This window comes from Capricornis sumatraensis, chromosome 5 (genome assembly GCF_032405125.1).
Source record: "Capricornis sumatraensis isolate serow.1 chromosome 5, serow.2, whole genome shotgun sequence".
Taxonomy (NCBI): domain Eukaryota; kingdom Metazoa; phylum Chordata; class Mammalia; order Artiodactyla; family Bovidae; genus Capricornis; species Capricornis sumatraensis.
In genome coordinates this window covers 98,050,401-98,063,013 of record NC_091073.1, presented here as the reverse complement: position 1 = coordinate 98,063,013, position 12,613 = coordinate 98,050,401, and the positions used below count along the sequence as shown (strand labels likewise).

The following is a 12,613-nucleotide window of genomic DNA, read 5'->3' as shown; positions in this document are numbered from 1 at the left end:
GGATGCCAAGACCAATTCCAGTGCAGGAAGCTCATGATTACCCAGGCTTCTCCATTTCTAGGGAGTTCAAGGTACCTGTAGTAATTGGGCTTGAAGGGCCCATTCTTGTTGAGCCCCAGATACTTGGCCTGTTCATCTGTCAGCTCAGTCAGGTGGGCATCAAAGGTGGGCAGGTGTAGGCTGGCCACATACTCATCTGAAACAGATCACACAAGACCCAGTATAAACATTCATGCTTCTTGTCTGGCTGTCCTCTCCAGCCTTAAAAAGTGGAAAGTGTCAGTCGCTCAGCTGTGTCTGGCTCTTTGCGACCCCATGGACTATAGCCCGTCAGGCCCCTCTGTCCAGGGGATTCTCCAGGCAAGAACACTGGAGTGGATTGTCACTCCCTTCTCCAGGAGATCTTCCCGACCCAGGGACTGAATCTGGGCCTGCTGCACTGCAGGCAGATTCTTTACCATCTGAGCCAGAGAATGTCCCAAGACACCTTCTAATTCTTGGAGCTTAACTTTTGCTCACTGGACCCCAATTCTAAGGAATGGTTGCTTGAGCTTAAGCCCAGTGCTTTTCAAAGGCATAACATTTCTTCCTTATAAGCTATTTCAGCCTGGAACCTTTCCTTCTCCACAGAAAAGTGAGAGGGAGATGAAAGCAGCAAATCAGCCTGAGAATGCAAAAGAAAGGATGGGAGAGTGGAGGGACTAAAAAACAGGAAGCTCCTATGTTAGTTCTGCCCTGAACTTGATACTCTGGGTCACTCAGGAAAACTAACACCTGTGGAGCTCTGAAAAGAGTGACTGAGGAGTATCCTACACTATTGGCTTTGTTTTCAGTCCCCCTAGTTCTTAGCGGTTTCTATTTATATTCTTTTACCTAAATACTTATTACTTTTTCAGAATTTTGTGTCACTTCCTATGTATTGGTTTGGTCTCCCTAACTTCATTATATATTCAGCTATGGACTATTAGACTTTTTTACATTCATCTAAAGTGTCTATTAAAGGAGAATATATCAACTGCTCACAGTTGCTGTGCATCTAATGCTGAAGCAAAACAAAACCAGAAGCTGATTTACTCCCCCAATTTTTGGTTCGGGAGTTTATAAACATACTCTCAGTTCAGGCGCTTACAGCAGTATTCTTTAAAAACTAAAGGCAGTTTAATGTTTCTCTTATAGGAAAGAGCCACATAATTAAACTCTTAACAGAAGCTGTTCAGAGTCTTTCCTTTGGCCTGAAATAGCAGGGTCAGAGTTAGGAGGTGGGAGTAGGAAAGTTTGGTAGGGGCCATTCAGCAGCCTAGAACTGGAGTAAGTAAGATGTCACAAGGTTTTCCTCTCTCTTGAGGGGAAGATTTTTTTTTTTTCCTTTGAGATTCTCTTCTTGTATAATAGATACTTTGGGAAAGTCCTGAGAATTCATAGACAGGTAAACTAAATCACAGCAAAATGTCCTGACTTCATCAGGGCAACCTATTTGGAAAATGTGGTAAATCAACTGGGGATAGAGTCTAGGAAGTCTAGCTCCTACTTTACAAGATGAAAATATCCCTTTTTTATTCCTAAGAAATATCATGTCCCCCAACTCCACTTAGTCTCTGACTCTGGGCTACTTGGTAAGGAAGAGGAGAAAAGCTCATGCTTACCCATTTTCTTGGGCAACAGGTAGACATCTTGCTTATAGCGACCCTCGGGAGCATTGTAGAGCTCTATCAAGGCTAGAGCCTAGAAAAGCAGAGATGGATGCTGACAGGCCACTCATAGCAACCTACCCCATATCAAGTGAAACCCTCACAGGCTAGTGCCCCTCTCCAGCCCACTGCTTCCCCACTCTGGAGGCCTTACCTGAGTTGTAGCAGTGATTGAGAGCACAAATGTAGGCACTGTGGAGCAGCTTAGGTTCAGCAGACGGCCCTAGAGTGCAAGGGTTAACACACATAGGGGTTGGTTAGACAGAGTCTCTGACTTGGCGCAGTGTGAGAAGAACATGATTGCCATTTTCCAAACACTTCTCAACTAACATGCTGGACAAAAAGCAGTTGTTCAATCAACGGAAATGAACTGATTGACCTTTGAGTGAAATGTTAAAAAGTTCTGGAAAATCTGATGAAGATAACAAGATAAAAGATCTCTAGGTTTATGTAAAAAAGAATAGAAAAAAAAAATAGAGGTGGTCACTTGACACAGAGGCTTATGCCAAGGAAGGCTATATTTCCCTTGAATTTTTACGTTCTATTACAGAATATCTTCCTTCTGGGGCATTGGTATTCCTTTGAAAAAATGTCCTAAACAATGATCTGGTCAAATTCAAGGGCAATCTCTCTAGGTTGTGATGGGAGATATTTTTTGCTTTAGGAGGCTGCGATAGTTTCTGTGCTTCTTCTTCAGCTTGCTTCTCCTGAATTCAAGGGCAGTCATGTATTTCCAGTACGTGATTCAGAGAGTTAGAAGGACTAGAACCTTACCCCAATGCCATCCTTTACTACTTTATTTCCTAGGAAGCTTGACCATAGTTTTTGCTCAACCATAGTAGCAAAAAACAACTGTGGTGCTAGCTTTTGTCACCAAAATTACTAGCTGGAACCTCTCAGGGCAACTAGAAATAAGTCACCAGACAGTGGGCTGACTTTAAAGCAGTCAGTGAATATTTAACAATCTGCCCATCCTCTCCCTGTACATACTCTATACATACGTTATAGATGCCCTCAAGTATTTGAGAAGGTGAGAAAAGGTGAATAGGCAGAATATACCAAACTTTAAAGGTCCTTAGGTGAATACAGCATATGTTTTACATTTTTATATTGTTTCTTTAATTAAGAAATAAGACTGAAGATCAAAACTAAGGAAAGTATTAGTATTCTCCTTGTAACCTTGGTATCTTTCCCTGAAGAAGAGAAAAGTGTCAAGGTAAAAACAGGGGGCATTGTTACAGCTGTCAGAAATCTAGGATAGGGAAGAGAAGCTGTCAGGAAAGGGAAAGTGGCCAAACACTGACATGGAAGTCTAAGTGGAATGAAAAGGCAGACTTCCCTGGTGGTGCAACGGTTAAGACTACACTTCCAATGTAAGGGTTGCAGGTTTGATCCCTGGTTGGGGAACTAAGATCCCATAGGCCATGAGGTGTGGCCAGGAAGAAAAATGGAATCGAAGTCAAGAGGAAGGCTGAACTAGAAGTCATGAACGTGAAAGTGAAAGTCATTCAGTCATGTCCAGAATACTGGAGTGGGTAGCCTTTCCCTTCTCCAGGTGATCTTCCCAACCCAGGGATCAAACCCAGGTCTCCCACATTGTGGGTGGATTCTTTACCAGCTGAACCACCAGGGAAGCCCAGAAGTCACAGGGAACTATCAATCACACAACCAATACATAACTGGCTGGCTCAACTTAGGGGAACGGACACTCAGAAACAAGGAATCTATAAGCAAAGATAGGACCTTCCCAGAGTTTGCCTAAGACTGTCTTAGTTACAGTCAGGAATATCTACTTTGTGCCTACGGATTAAACCTTCCCACAAATGACATTATCTCTTTGTAAGCATCACTCAAAGTGTCAATGGTTCTACTCATTAATTCCTTCTACAGTAATGTCATTGTCTAACTCAACCTGCAGAGTGACATGGAGAGACAGGATAATTGGTGAAAAGTGGGGAACCAAAATAGTTTTCTTAATTGCTGAATGAAAAGACCTTTCACAATTAGATATAAAATCCATTTGGTAAAGTAGTTAAGCCTCTTCTTAAGAGGAATTGAAAGCATGAGAGAACGTGAGGGGCAGGAGACCTGGGTACTGCAGTTTCTCCTGCCAGGGGTGAATCTGTCTACCAGCCACAGATCTTACCTCTGCCAACAATACTATCCTCTTGCCGTCAGGCCATATTACATGGTCAACTTGGGATCTCACTCGCTCCCACGTCAGTTCTGGTGTCCGCAGACTCGCCTGGAACACATATGGCAAGCACATCATCAGCTGTGCCAAGTCCCACTTTTTGGATGGAAAGATGTTGAAGGGAGCCATTTCAAATAGCAAGTTGAAAGAAGCAACCAACATGCCAGATGGAGAATACCTGTCCTGGGTTGATTAGGACTGTTCCATTTCAGGGGATTTAATCTTAGGCCCAGCCATGGGAGGGGTCACTCAGGATGTCATTCCACAACATATATTGTGCGCCCACTCTCTGCTGAGCACAGTAAAAGGTGCTATGGGAAATACAAACGAAACCAAAGACATGGTTTCTGCCTTCGGGACACAAAACAATACATTTGTGAGGGGATAAAAGCCTTTAATACTTATGAAGCAGCATGCAAACAGTGCAAATTAATACAGTGCAAACTGAACACATAAGTGCTGAAGAGACACAGGAAAAGGAGGGTCAGAGCTGGGTGAGATTAGTTAGAGAAGGCTGAATGCCCTACAAAGAGCATGCGGGGGCCCAGGGTTCTTCCTTCATGTTCCAACGTCCCAGGTTCCACCTTCTCAACGAGGGTGGTTCACCCTAAGGTTACAGAAGCTTTGTGACCTAGGTGCAAATGTGAGGTAGCCTTTAGAGCAATGCTTCATGGTAGAGTAAAGCTCCCAATGGCTCACCCTCCTTCCATTTCTGTATAGTGTATATTCCGAGAACAAGAGAAGAAATGTTAAGTTTATTAACGGCAGCAATCAAATAACAGTCACAGGGTTTAGACTTAAGACCACAACTTCCCTTCTTCCAAGAGGCAATGCCTAAAATAGAAAGGGAGTCTGTACTCTAAGACTCATTGGCTCAAGTTGGTAACACTGAGAAGTTCTGCCAAATAGCAGTTTTCAGACAAAGAAAAACACTTTAGTTATACAACAATCATTTACTAGAGTATATACTATATTCTAGGCATTTTAGCAAAGAACACTATTATAGATAAGACTGTGGACTCCTCTACTGGACTATGAGCTGTTTATTGACAGAGACTATATCTTTTCTTTACTAATCTAGTGGGAAAGAAAGACATATAATTATATTCATTATATTTAGGACTTTATCAACGGTCTGGACCATTTCTTTATTAGGTAAATGGGAAATATAAAATCTGTTGAGATGTCAAGTTTCATAAATTAGTTAAACTTTTCTAGAGGGCAATTTGGCAGTAGCTAACAAAATTATTTATTTACCTAATCAAATCACTTTGCCCAATCAAATTCACTTTTAGGGCTCTATCTTATAGAAATACTTGTTCAAGTTCACAAATATAAGTGCCCAAGAAATGTTTAGCCCAGCATTATTTACAATAGCAAAAAATGTATATCAACATGGGAATGGCTAAGTAAATCAGGATAATTCCATACAATGGAATATAATGTAATTCTTAAACTATACATTATTGTTAAGTGAAAAAAATCTAGTTGTAGAAATAATATACCATAATCTCAATTTTGTAAATTTTTTACTTCTTTAAAATATATTTATCAATATATTGCTTGAATTTTAAATTAAGCAAGCATTACTTTAAAATTAGAATTTTAAAGAGAAATTTTATAAAGAAACACTGTAAATAGAATTTAAAAAGAATTTGAACAAATAGGCCATTTTGGGAAGTTAAGGATATACAAAGTAATTCCTTAGTTTCCAGATATATTACCATGGAGAACAACAACCATGTAGAGACAAGAGATACTCCTTGGTAACACTAGCAACTTTTTCATTGAGATAATGGGACTCAAAGTATTTCAAATTCTTAGTGTTTTATATTCCTAATCTTCCACGGGACAAGCAATCCTTGTGATTGGAGGTAAGGAGTCGACACGATGACAATAAGAGTCTCTTGTTTTAGGAAGTATTCCCTGAAAAAAAAGATCTAGTGGAATCAAGAAAAGGGAACTTCTTAGGAACATCATAAGATAGTCAATGTTTAGTAGAGGCGACTTATGACAGAACCGGGATGGCTATGATGCAAGCCAAAGACCTGAGGGTTTCAAATGGGGTTTGAAAGGAAACTTGGTTAAGTGACCCCTGGCACTGCCCAGGCAACCCCAATAATCTACTGAAGTCTATTTGCCATTCACACTCCTTGAGAGAAGCATTTCCTATGGCTAGCAATTTTACAAGAATTTCACCTAGAGACATCCAATGCCTTTTCTGTGAATTTATAGTCACTAAGCAATCTACAAGGAAAAAGATTCCCTATGCTCACTCCCTTCCCAAACTAGGTGTACATCCCACTGTAAAGCCGAGAACAACTGTGGTTCTAGTCCTGTGAAGCATGGAGTTGGTAGCAAGTCTCAGGTGGTAATTCTTTGGTTGGCAAAAACTTTCAAAGAATGTGCACATTATGGTTTATCTACTTAAACTGTGAAGCTTACAATCATATAGGCTGTCTGTGTGACACATATGGGTAAGCAGGTCTCTTTTCAGGAGAAAGGAAGTATGTGAAAGAAAGACTTGGCCGAAAAGCAGCTGAGAGCACAGTCTCCATCACAGGTTCCCTGAGTATTCACAGTCTTATTTTTCAGAAAATAACATAGGTTTCCAACTCTTTCCATGAGCGATTCCATCTTAAAAATGCAGCAGTCAACGTTTCAAGGTCAGGTTAACTGTAAATTCTTTCACAAAAAAAAGACCCTTACACTTTTCATCACTAAAAAATCTGGATAAAAATTTACCAAACCATTCTCCTTTGCAGTTTTGCTGAGTTAACTTATAGTGATTCTCTTCTCTTTTTATCACACTCTGCATCCAGTCCATGTAGCAAATCCCACTGCTACACAATATATCACTTCTTGACAATATACTGCTACCTTCACATCACTTCTAACCACCTCCACTGTTTATCCATCCATCTAACCCAAGCTACTACTTTCTGTTGCTGGAAATACTGAAAAGAGTTTTCTATCGTCCCTATCACTACTCAAGCTCCGTTAAGTATTTTTGTCATATAACAGCCAGGGCACTCTTTTAAAACATAAGTCAGATTTCATCAGTCATCTGCTCAAAACCTTCCAATGGCTTCTCTTGTACAAAGAATAAAATCTAAAGTCCAAGCCATGGCCTAAAAGCACTACATAACCTCCTACCTCCTTGCTGCCTGCCTCTTATCCTCATCCCCTTATCCATTCTGTCCTTGCCACAGTGGCATCTTTTCTGTTCCTCAAACACACCAAGCACTCTTTTCTGTTCCTCAAACACATCAAGCATGTTTCTACCTCATGGTCTTTACTTATCATCCTCTCTGAATAGTCATTCAAGCTTTGTACAAATGTTACCTCCTCAAAGAGCCTTCTTTGATTGCCCTAATTAAACAGCATCCTCAATGCACTCATCTTTCTGTTTTACTGCAGTATTAGGCACTAACTGACATAACTGTCTGTCTAGTCACTGTTTCCCACACTAGGATACAAGCTCTGAGAAAGCGGGCATACCGTCTACTGCTACTTCTTCAGCCAGTTAGGACTAAGCACAGAGCAGAGCAAGAACTCAACACAAATTTGCTAAGGAGTGAATGAACATTCTGGAATCCATGATTACTTCAGTTTGTTATTTCCTTAAATTTCATTTATGTGCCCTGTGACACTACCATTGAAGACAAAGCAAACATTTCCAAAGTGATTCAACCATAGGCTGGACAGTTTAGAAATATTAATATCTTTGACCACTTAATAAAGGCGCAGTATCACACAAAAGTAAAACTTAACCAAAAATTAAAAAAACCCCAAACCAAAAAAAAACCCCACAAACCTCAAAAATAAAAACTAAACAAATTACTCATTATAAGGAAAATATCATGGTAAAACAAAGTAATGGAGTCATGCCACTCAAAAACCTCAAGGGTAGAAAGAGGCTCTGGTAGGTTGTTTTTTTCCCAGCTATTTTTAATAACAGAAGAATAGAACATAGAGTTAAAAAGAGATACCATTTAAAATAGATGTCCGACAAGCTACCAGTATATCCACTGATCCTCACCTGGCAATGCTGAAGCTCAATCAGAGCAGCCCTCAGTGGAGATGAAAGTATGCTTTGCTTGAGCCATTTACCCAGAGAGAAATATAGCTGTGCCAGAAAAGTGCCAGAAAAATTTAAAACCAGAGGCAAAGTCACACTGAGAGATACTTTGGTAAGTCTAATAAATAGCACTTCTATTAACTATTACTTGGGCAACTTGGTAGGACCAAGTGTTCTGTTGGATCAGAAGATTTCTGATGACTATAATAAAGTTAGAGAATCAAGGTGATAGATTTTCCAGGTTTGAGGAACACATGCTACTGAACTGATTGTGACACCTGGAGATCCAATACTATAGTTTGGAAAATACATTAAGGGAAGAGTTAGCACCATGAAAGAGGGAGAGAAAAAAAAGAAACCACAATATTTGATAGACACAGTCAATCTTAAGCAGTGTTCTCATTCCAGCCTATAGATTTCTCTGCCTTGACTTGTTTCCTTAGATCAACCTCCTTGTCTCACTTTTATAGCAAATTCAAATATCCCCCAAATACTGACTAGCATACTGATTCACATAAGTATATCCTTTTTTGCTCTTAATCCTAAACACAAAGATGAAATGGCTTACAGTACAAGTAAGCATCAAGCTTAGGTGGAAAAACACTCATTTGAAATGATTAAGTTGAGATGAAGAAGCTTTGTAGAATCCATACACAAAGGCCAAAAAGGCTAGTGAGTGAACAGACTATGAACAGCTCTGCCGGCACAGTCATGTTTAGGATGGCTGGTGACCCTGCTTCTTCTTCTAGTTTATGTTTCTTGGGAAAGAGAGAAAAAATAAAAGCCCCCAGTGATGAGTCACTTGATCTTACCACATCAATCTCCGTGTTTGAATGTCCCATGTTACAGACGATGCAGCTATTCTTCATACGATCTAAATGCTCTCTGGTTACCACATTCTTATTACCTTAAAAACAGAAGAGATATCCACATGAAAAGGAATGAAGTTTGAGTCTTTCTCATACTATGTGTAAACTGAACTTAAAATGGGTCAGAGACCAAAATGTAAGAATTAAAACTATAAAACTCTAAGCAAAGCATGGGAATAAATCTTTGTGACCTGGGTTAGACAATGACTTCTTAGATAATAATACCTAAAGCACAAGCAACCAAAGGAAAAAATAAACTGATTACACTGAAATTAAAAACTATGTGCTGCAAATGATACCAATAAGAAAATGAATTGACAACCTACACAAAGGGACAAAATACTTGCAAATCATAATATGATAAAAACTCTTACCGAACAATAATAAAATTTCTACAGAACTCTTACAACTCAAAAATAAAACGACAACTCATTTCTTAAAGAAAGTTTTTGGCCGCACCATGCGGCATGCAGGATCTTAGTTCCCCAACCAGGGCTCAAACCCTGCCTGTGCTGGGAGCTCCCCTGCATTGGGGAGCACAGAATCTTCAACAATGGACCATTGGGGAAGTCCCAAAGATAACTTATTTTAAAAATGAGTAAAGGATCTGAATAAACATTTTCAAAAGAAGATGTACAAAAATGTGTTGACACGCACATGCAAAGATGCAAATCAATACCACAATGACACAGTACTTCACACATACTAGGATGGCTATAATCTAAAAATCAGAAAGTAACAAGTGTTGACAAGGATGTGGAGAAACTGTAACTCATGCATTGTTGGCTGGATGTAAAATAATGTAGTTACTTTGGAAGGTTTGGCATTTCCTCAAAATGTTAAAAGTAGAGTTATCATATGATCCACTTGTAGGTATACATCTAAAAGAACTAAAGACATGTTCACAAAAAACTTGCATACAGTGTTCACAGCAGCATTGTTCATAATAGCCAAAAAGTAAAAACAACCCAAATGTCCATCAACTGAAGAATGGACATCACTGAAATGTGATATAATCTTAAAATGGAACATTATTCAGCAATCAAAAGGAATGAAATACTGATACATGCTACAACAATCATGAAAGATGAAAATATTATGGTAGGTAAAAAATGCCAGTCACAAAAGAAAAACATATTGTATGGTTGTTTATATTAAATATCCAGAATAGGCAAATCTATAGAGACACAAAATTTAATGGTAGCCTAGGCTACCATTTGGCATTTGGGGAAAAGTGGAGGGTAGAAAGAGGAGTGACTACTAATGATGTAAGATTTCTTTTGGGGATGATAAAAAATGTTGTGGAATTAGATAATGGGATGTTGTACAACTTTAGTAAAAATCACTGAACTATATACTTTAAAAGGTGATTTTTACGGTATGTAAATTACATCTCAATAAAAAAATTAGATTCTGATGGTTGTATGACCCTGTGAATTTGCTAGAAAACATTGAATTGTACACATAGAGTGGGTGAAATGTATGGTAAATGAATTACACGTCAATAAAATTACTTACAAAGAAAAGAGATTGAGGGGTTGATGTGAAACAAGAACAGTTTCTTATGGTCCCTTTTTGCCCCCAGCTCCCCCTTTAGGCTATAAATAATAGTTTTGTTCTTAAATATTCTGATTTTCCTCCTTTAAAATAGAGTTATAAAAGAAATGCAATATTCCAATGGAAAGATAATAGTATGTATCTCAGTATAAGGAAAGTAGCCGTGTCTCATATTACTCTCTAAAACTCAAAACCTACCTCCTTGGGAATTTAACACAGCTACCTTGCCCACTTTCTCCAACCAAGAGAAATTTTGCTCTAGCCTTGCTTTAGTTATAGGGACTAGAAAGAAATACGCATCACTTTTGGAAGTAAAATTTTTTTTTTAAATGTACAAATTTAAGATCTGGCTTCCCAAATAAAACTCATTGGTAGCCATCTGCTAGGTAGCTGAGGATGGATAGAGATATAAAGCAGTTAAAAAGGCTAGAGAGAAACTTTCCTCTAGGAATGGCCTAATGGTACACTTTTGGTCAGAGCTCTAAAAAGGTGGGAAGAACAGGAAAGATTGGTTTTGTGGACTACTATCTCTGGCTTTCAGAGTTTGGTTTTGTTCAGAGCATTTCCAGTCATTTTTCACTTGTTCCATGCAGTATTCCCAAATGCCATCCCATTGTCTGTGTCACAATCATACCTGTACAGGTAATAACAATATCCACTTGTCGGATGACCTCATTTAATTTCACCAGTCGAAATCCATCCATACTGTAGAAATAAAGTATGATCAGTTACTGCCTTCTGCCACATAATCTTGAAAGCTAGTACCCAAGTTGCTTTGGTACCAACATCACTTTTTGATATGGCTGGACTATTCTTAGCAGTGAAAAATTCAAACTGCTTCCTTAGTTCACACAGGACAGAAATAAAAGGTTCTTTCTACCACTGGGACCTAATTCTTCCTGATAATAGAGAGACAGAGTTAACTGTGAAACCCCAATCAATTTCCTAGAAAGTGTCATTTTACCTGAACCTACTACCCTACTGAAACTGCTCTCCCCAAGACCATCAATGATCTCCTGGATGCCAAAAGCAAATTTTTCTTAAAGACTCTAATATTACTTGACTTCTTCTGTTACATTAAACATTATTTGCCTTCTTAAAACTCTACTGTCCTGGAGTCCATGATGCTGTTTTCTCTTGGTTTTCCTACTTTTCTGATTGCTCCTTCTTGATCTCAGTCAATCCTTGAATGTTGGTACTCTGTGGAGTGCTCTTTTCCTCTCTTCTTTCAGCACTTATCCATTCCTGCCCCTTGGATACAAATGATGCCTCACAGGTGGCTTATTTTCACATTGATGTCTTTAGCTTAGATCTCTCCAAATCCTCAGAGCCACAGATCAAATTATCCACTGGATAGCTCCTCCTCATGTCCCACAAGGACCTCAAACTTATTATCTTCCCCACACCACCATGCCTATCTGTCTCTTCTATGTTTTCCACCAACCCTATCTATCTCTTCTTCTATATTTTCTGTCTTAACCAACAGCATTGCTGTTTACCCAACTCTAAGAGTCAAACTATAATGTCCTAGCCTACTGCCTCTCCCTAGTTAAAACTGTCACCAAATTCAGTTGATTCTTTTTCCTTAATTCCTTAAAACCTCTTTAATCTATACTGACTCAATAGACATGAGTTTGAACAAACTCCAGGAAATAGTGAAGGACAGGGAAACCTAATGCACTGCAGTCCATGAGGTCACAAAGTGTCAGAAATGACTTAGTGACTAAACAACAATCTATTCTCTCTTCTCTATACATGTAGGCCTGACATTCAGATTGTATTATTCCTTGCTATGGCAGACTCTGGCCAATCTCGTTGCCTCTAAGTTTATGTCTAATTCATTTTACAGAGTGATTTCCTGAAATGCAGTCTGGATCATGTCACTTGCCTGCTTAAGATATTAACACTTCAGTGAGATTGCTTGGTATTAGGATAAGACAGGAAGACTTAAGTTGATATATGTGGGCAGCTCCATTAAGATACTTCCAGCTTCTTAAATATAAACATGTCATGCTCTCTCCTTCCTAGGTGACCCTTGAAAATGTTCCCTGTACCTGGAACTTACTTTCAAACTAAGAAGTCACTTAAACAAGTTTCAAGACTCAGCTCTATTGACACCTCTTTCTACCCTGCCCTGCCTTGCTCAATCTTTTATTTATTTTTAATGGTCATTTTTTTTTAATTGGGAGTTTTTAAATCTCCTGCTCTTTAGTTAGATATTCCT

General features: G+C 38.9%; 1 protein-coding gene across 1 annotated transcript in view; it reads right to left on the bottom strand.

Moving 5' to 3' along the window:
• The window catches only part of AHCYL2 (adenosylhomocysteinase like 2), a 189,082-nt gene that overhangs the window by 3,182 nt on the left and 173,287 nt on the right, over positions 1-12,613 (bottom strand). Inside the window, exons 11-16 of the mRNA XM_068973462.1 lie at positions 11,024-11,094; positions 8,776-8,870; positions 3,835-3,933; positions 1,843-1,911; positions 1,644-1,722; positions 76-196 (exon numbers count right to left, since the gene is read on the bottom strand). Of these exons, the coding sequence (XP_068829563.1) occupies positions 76-196; positions 1,644-1,722; positions 1,843-1,911; positions 3,835-3,933; positions 8,776-8,870; positions 11,024-11,094 (534 nt within the window). The remainder of the gene's footprint in view (positions 1-75; positions 197-1,643; positions 1,723-1,842; positions 1,912-3,834; positions 3,934-8,775; positions 8,871-11,023; positions 11,095-12,613) is intronic.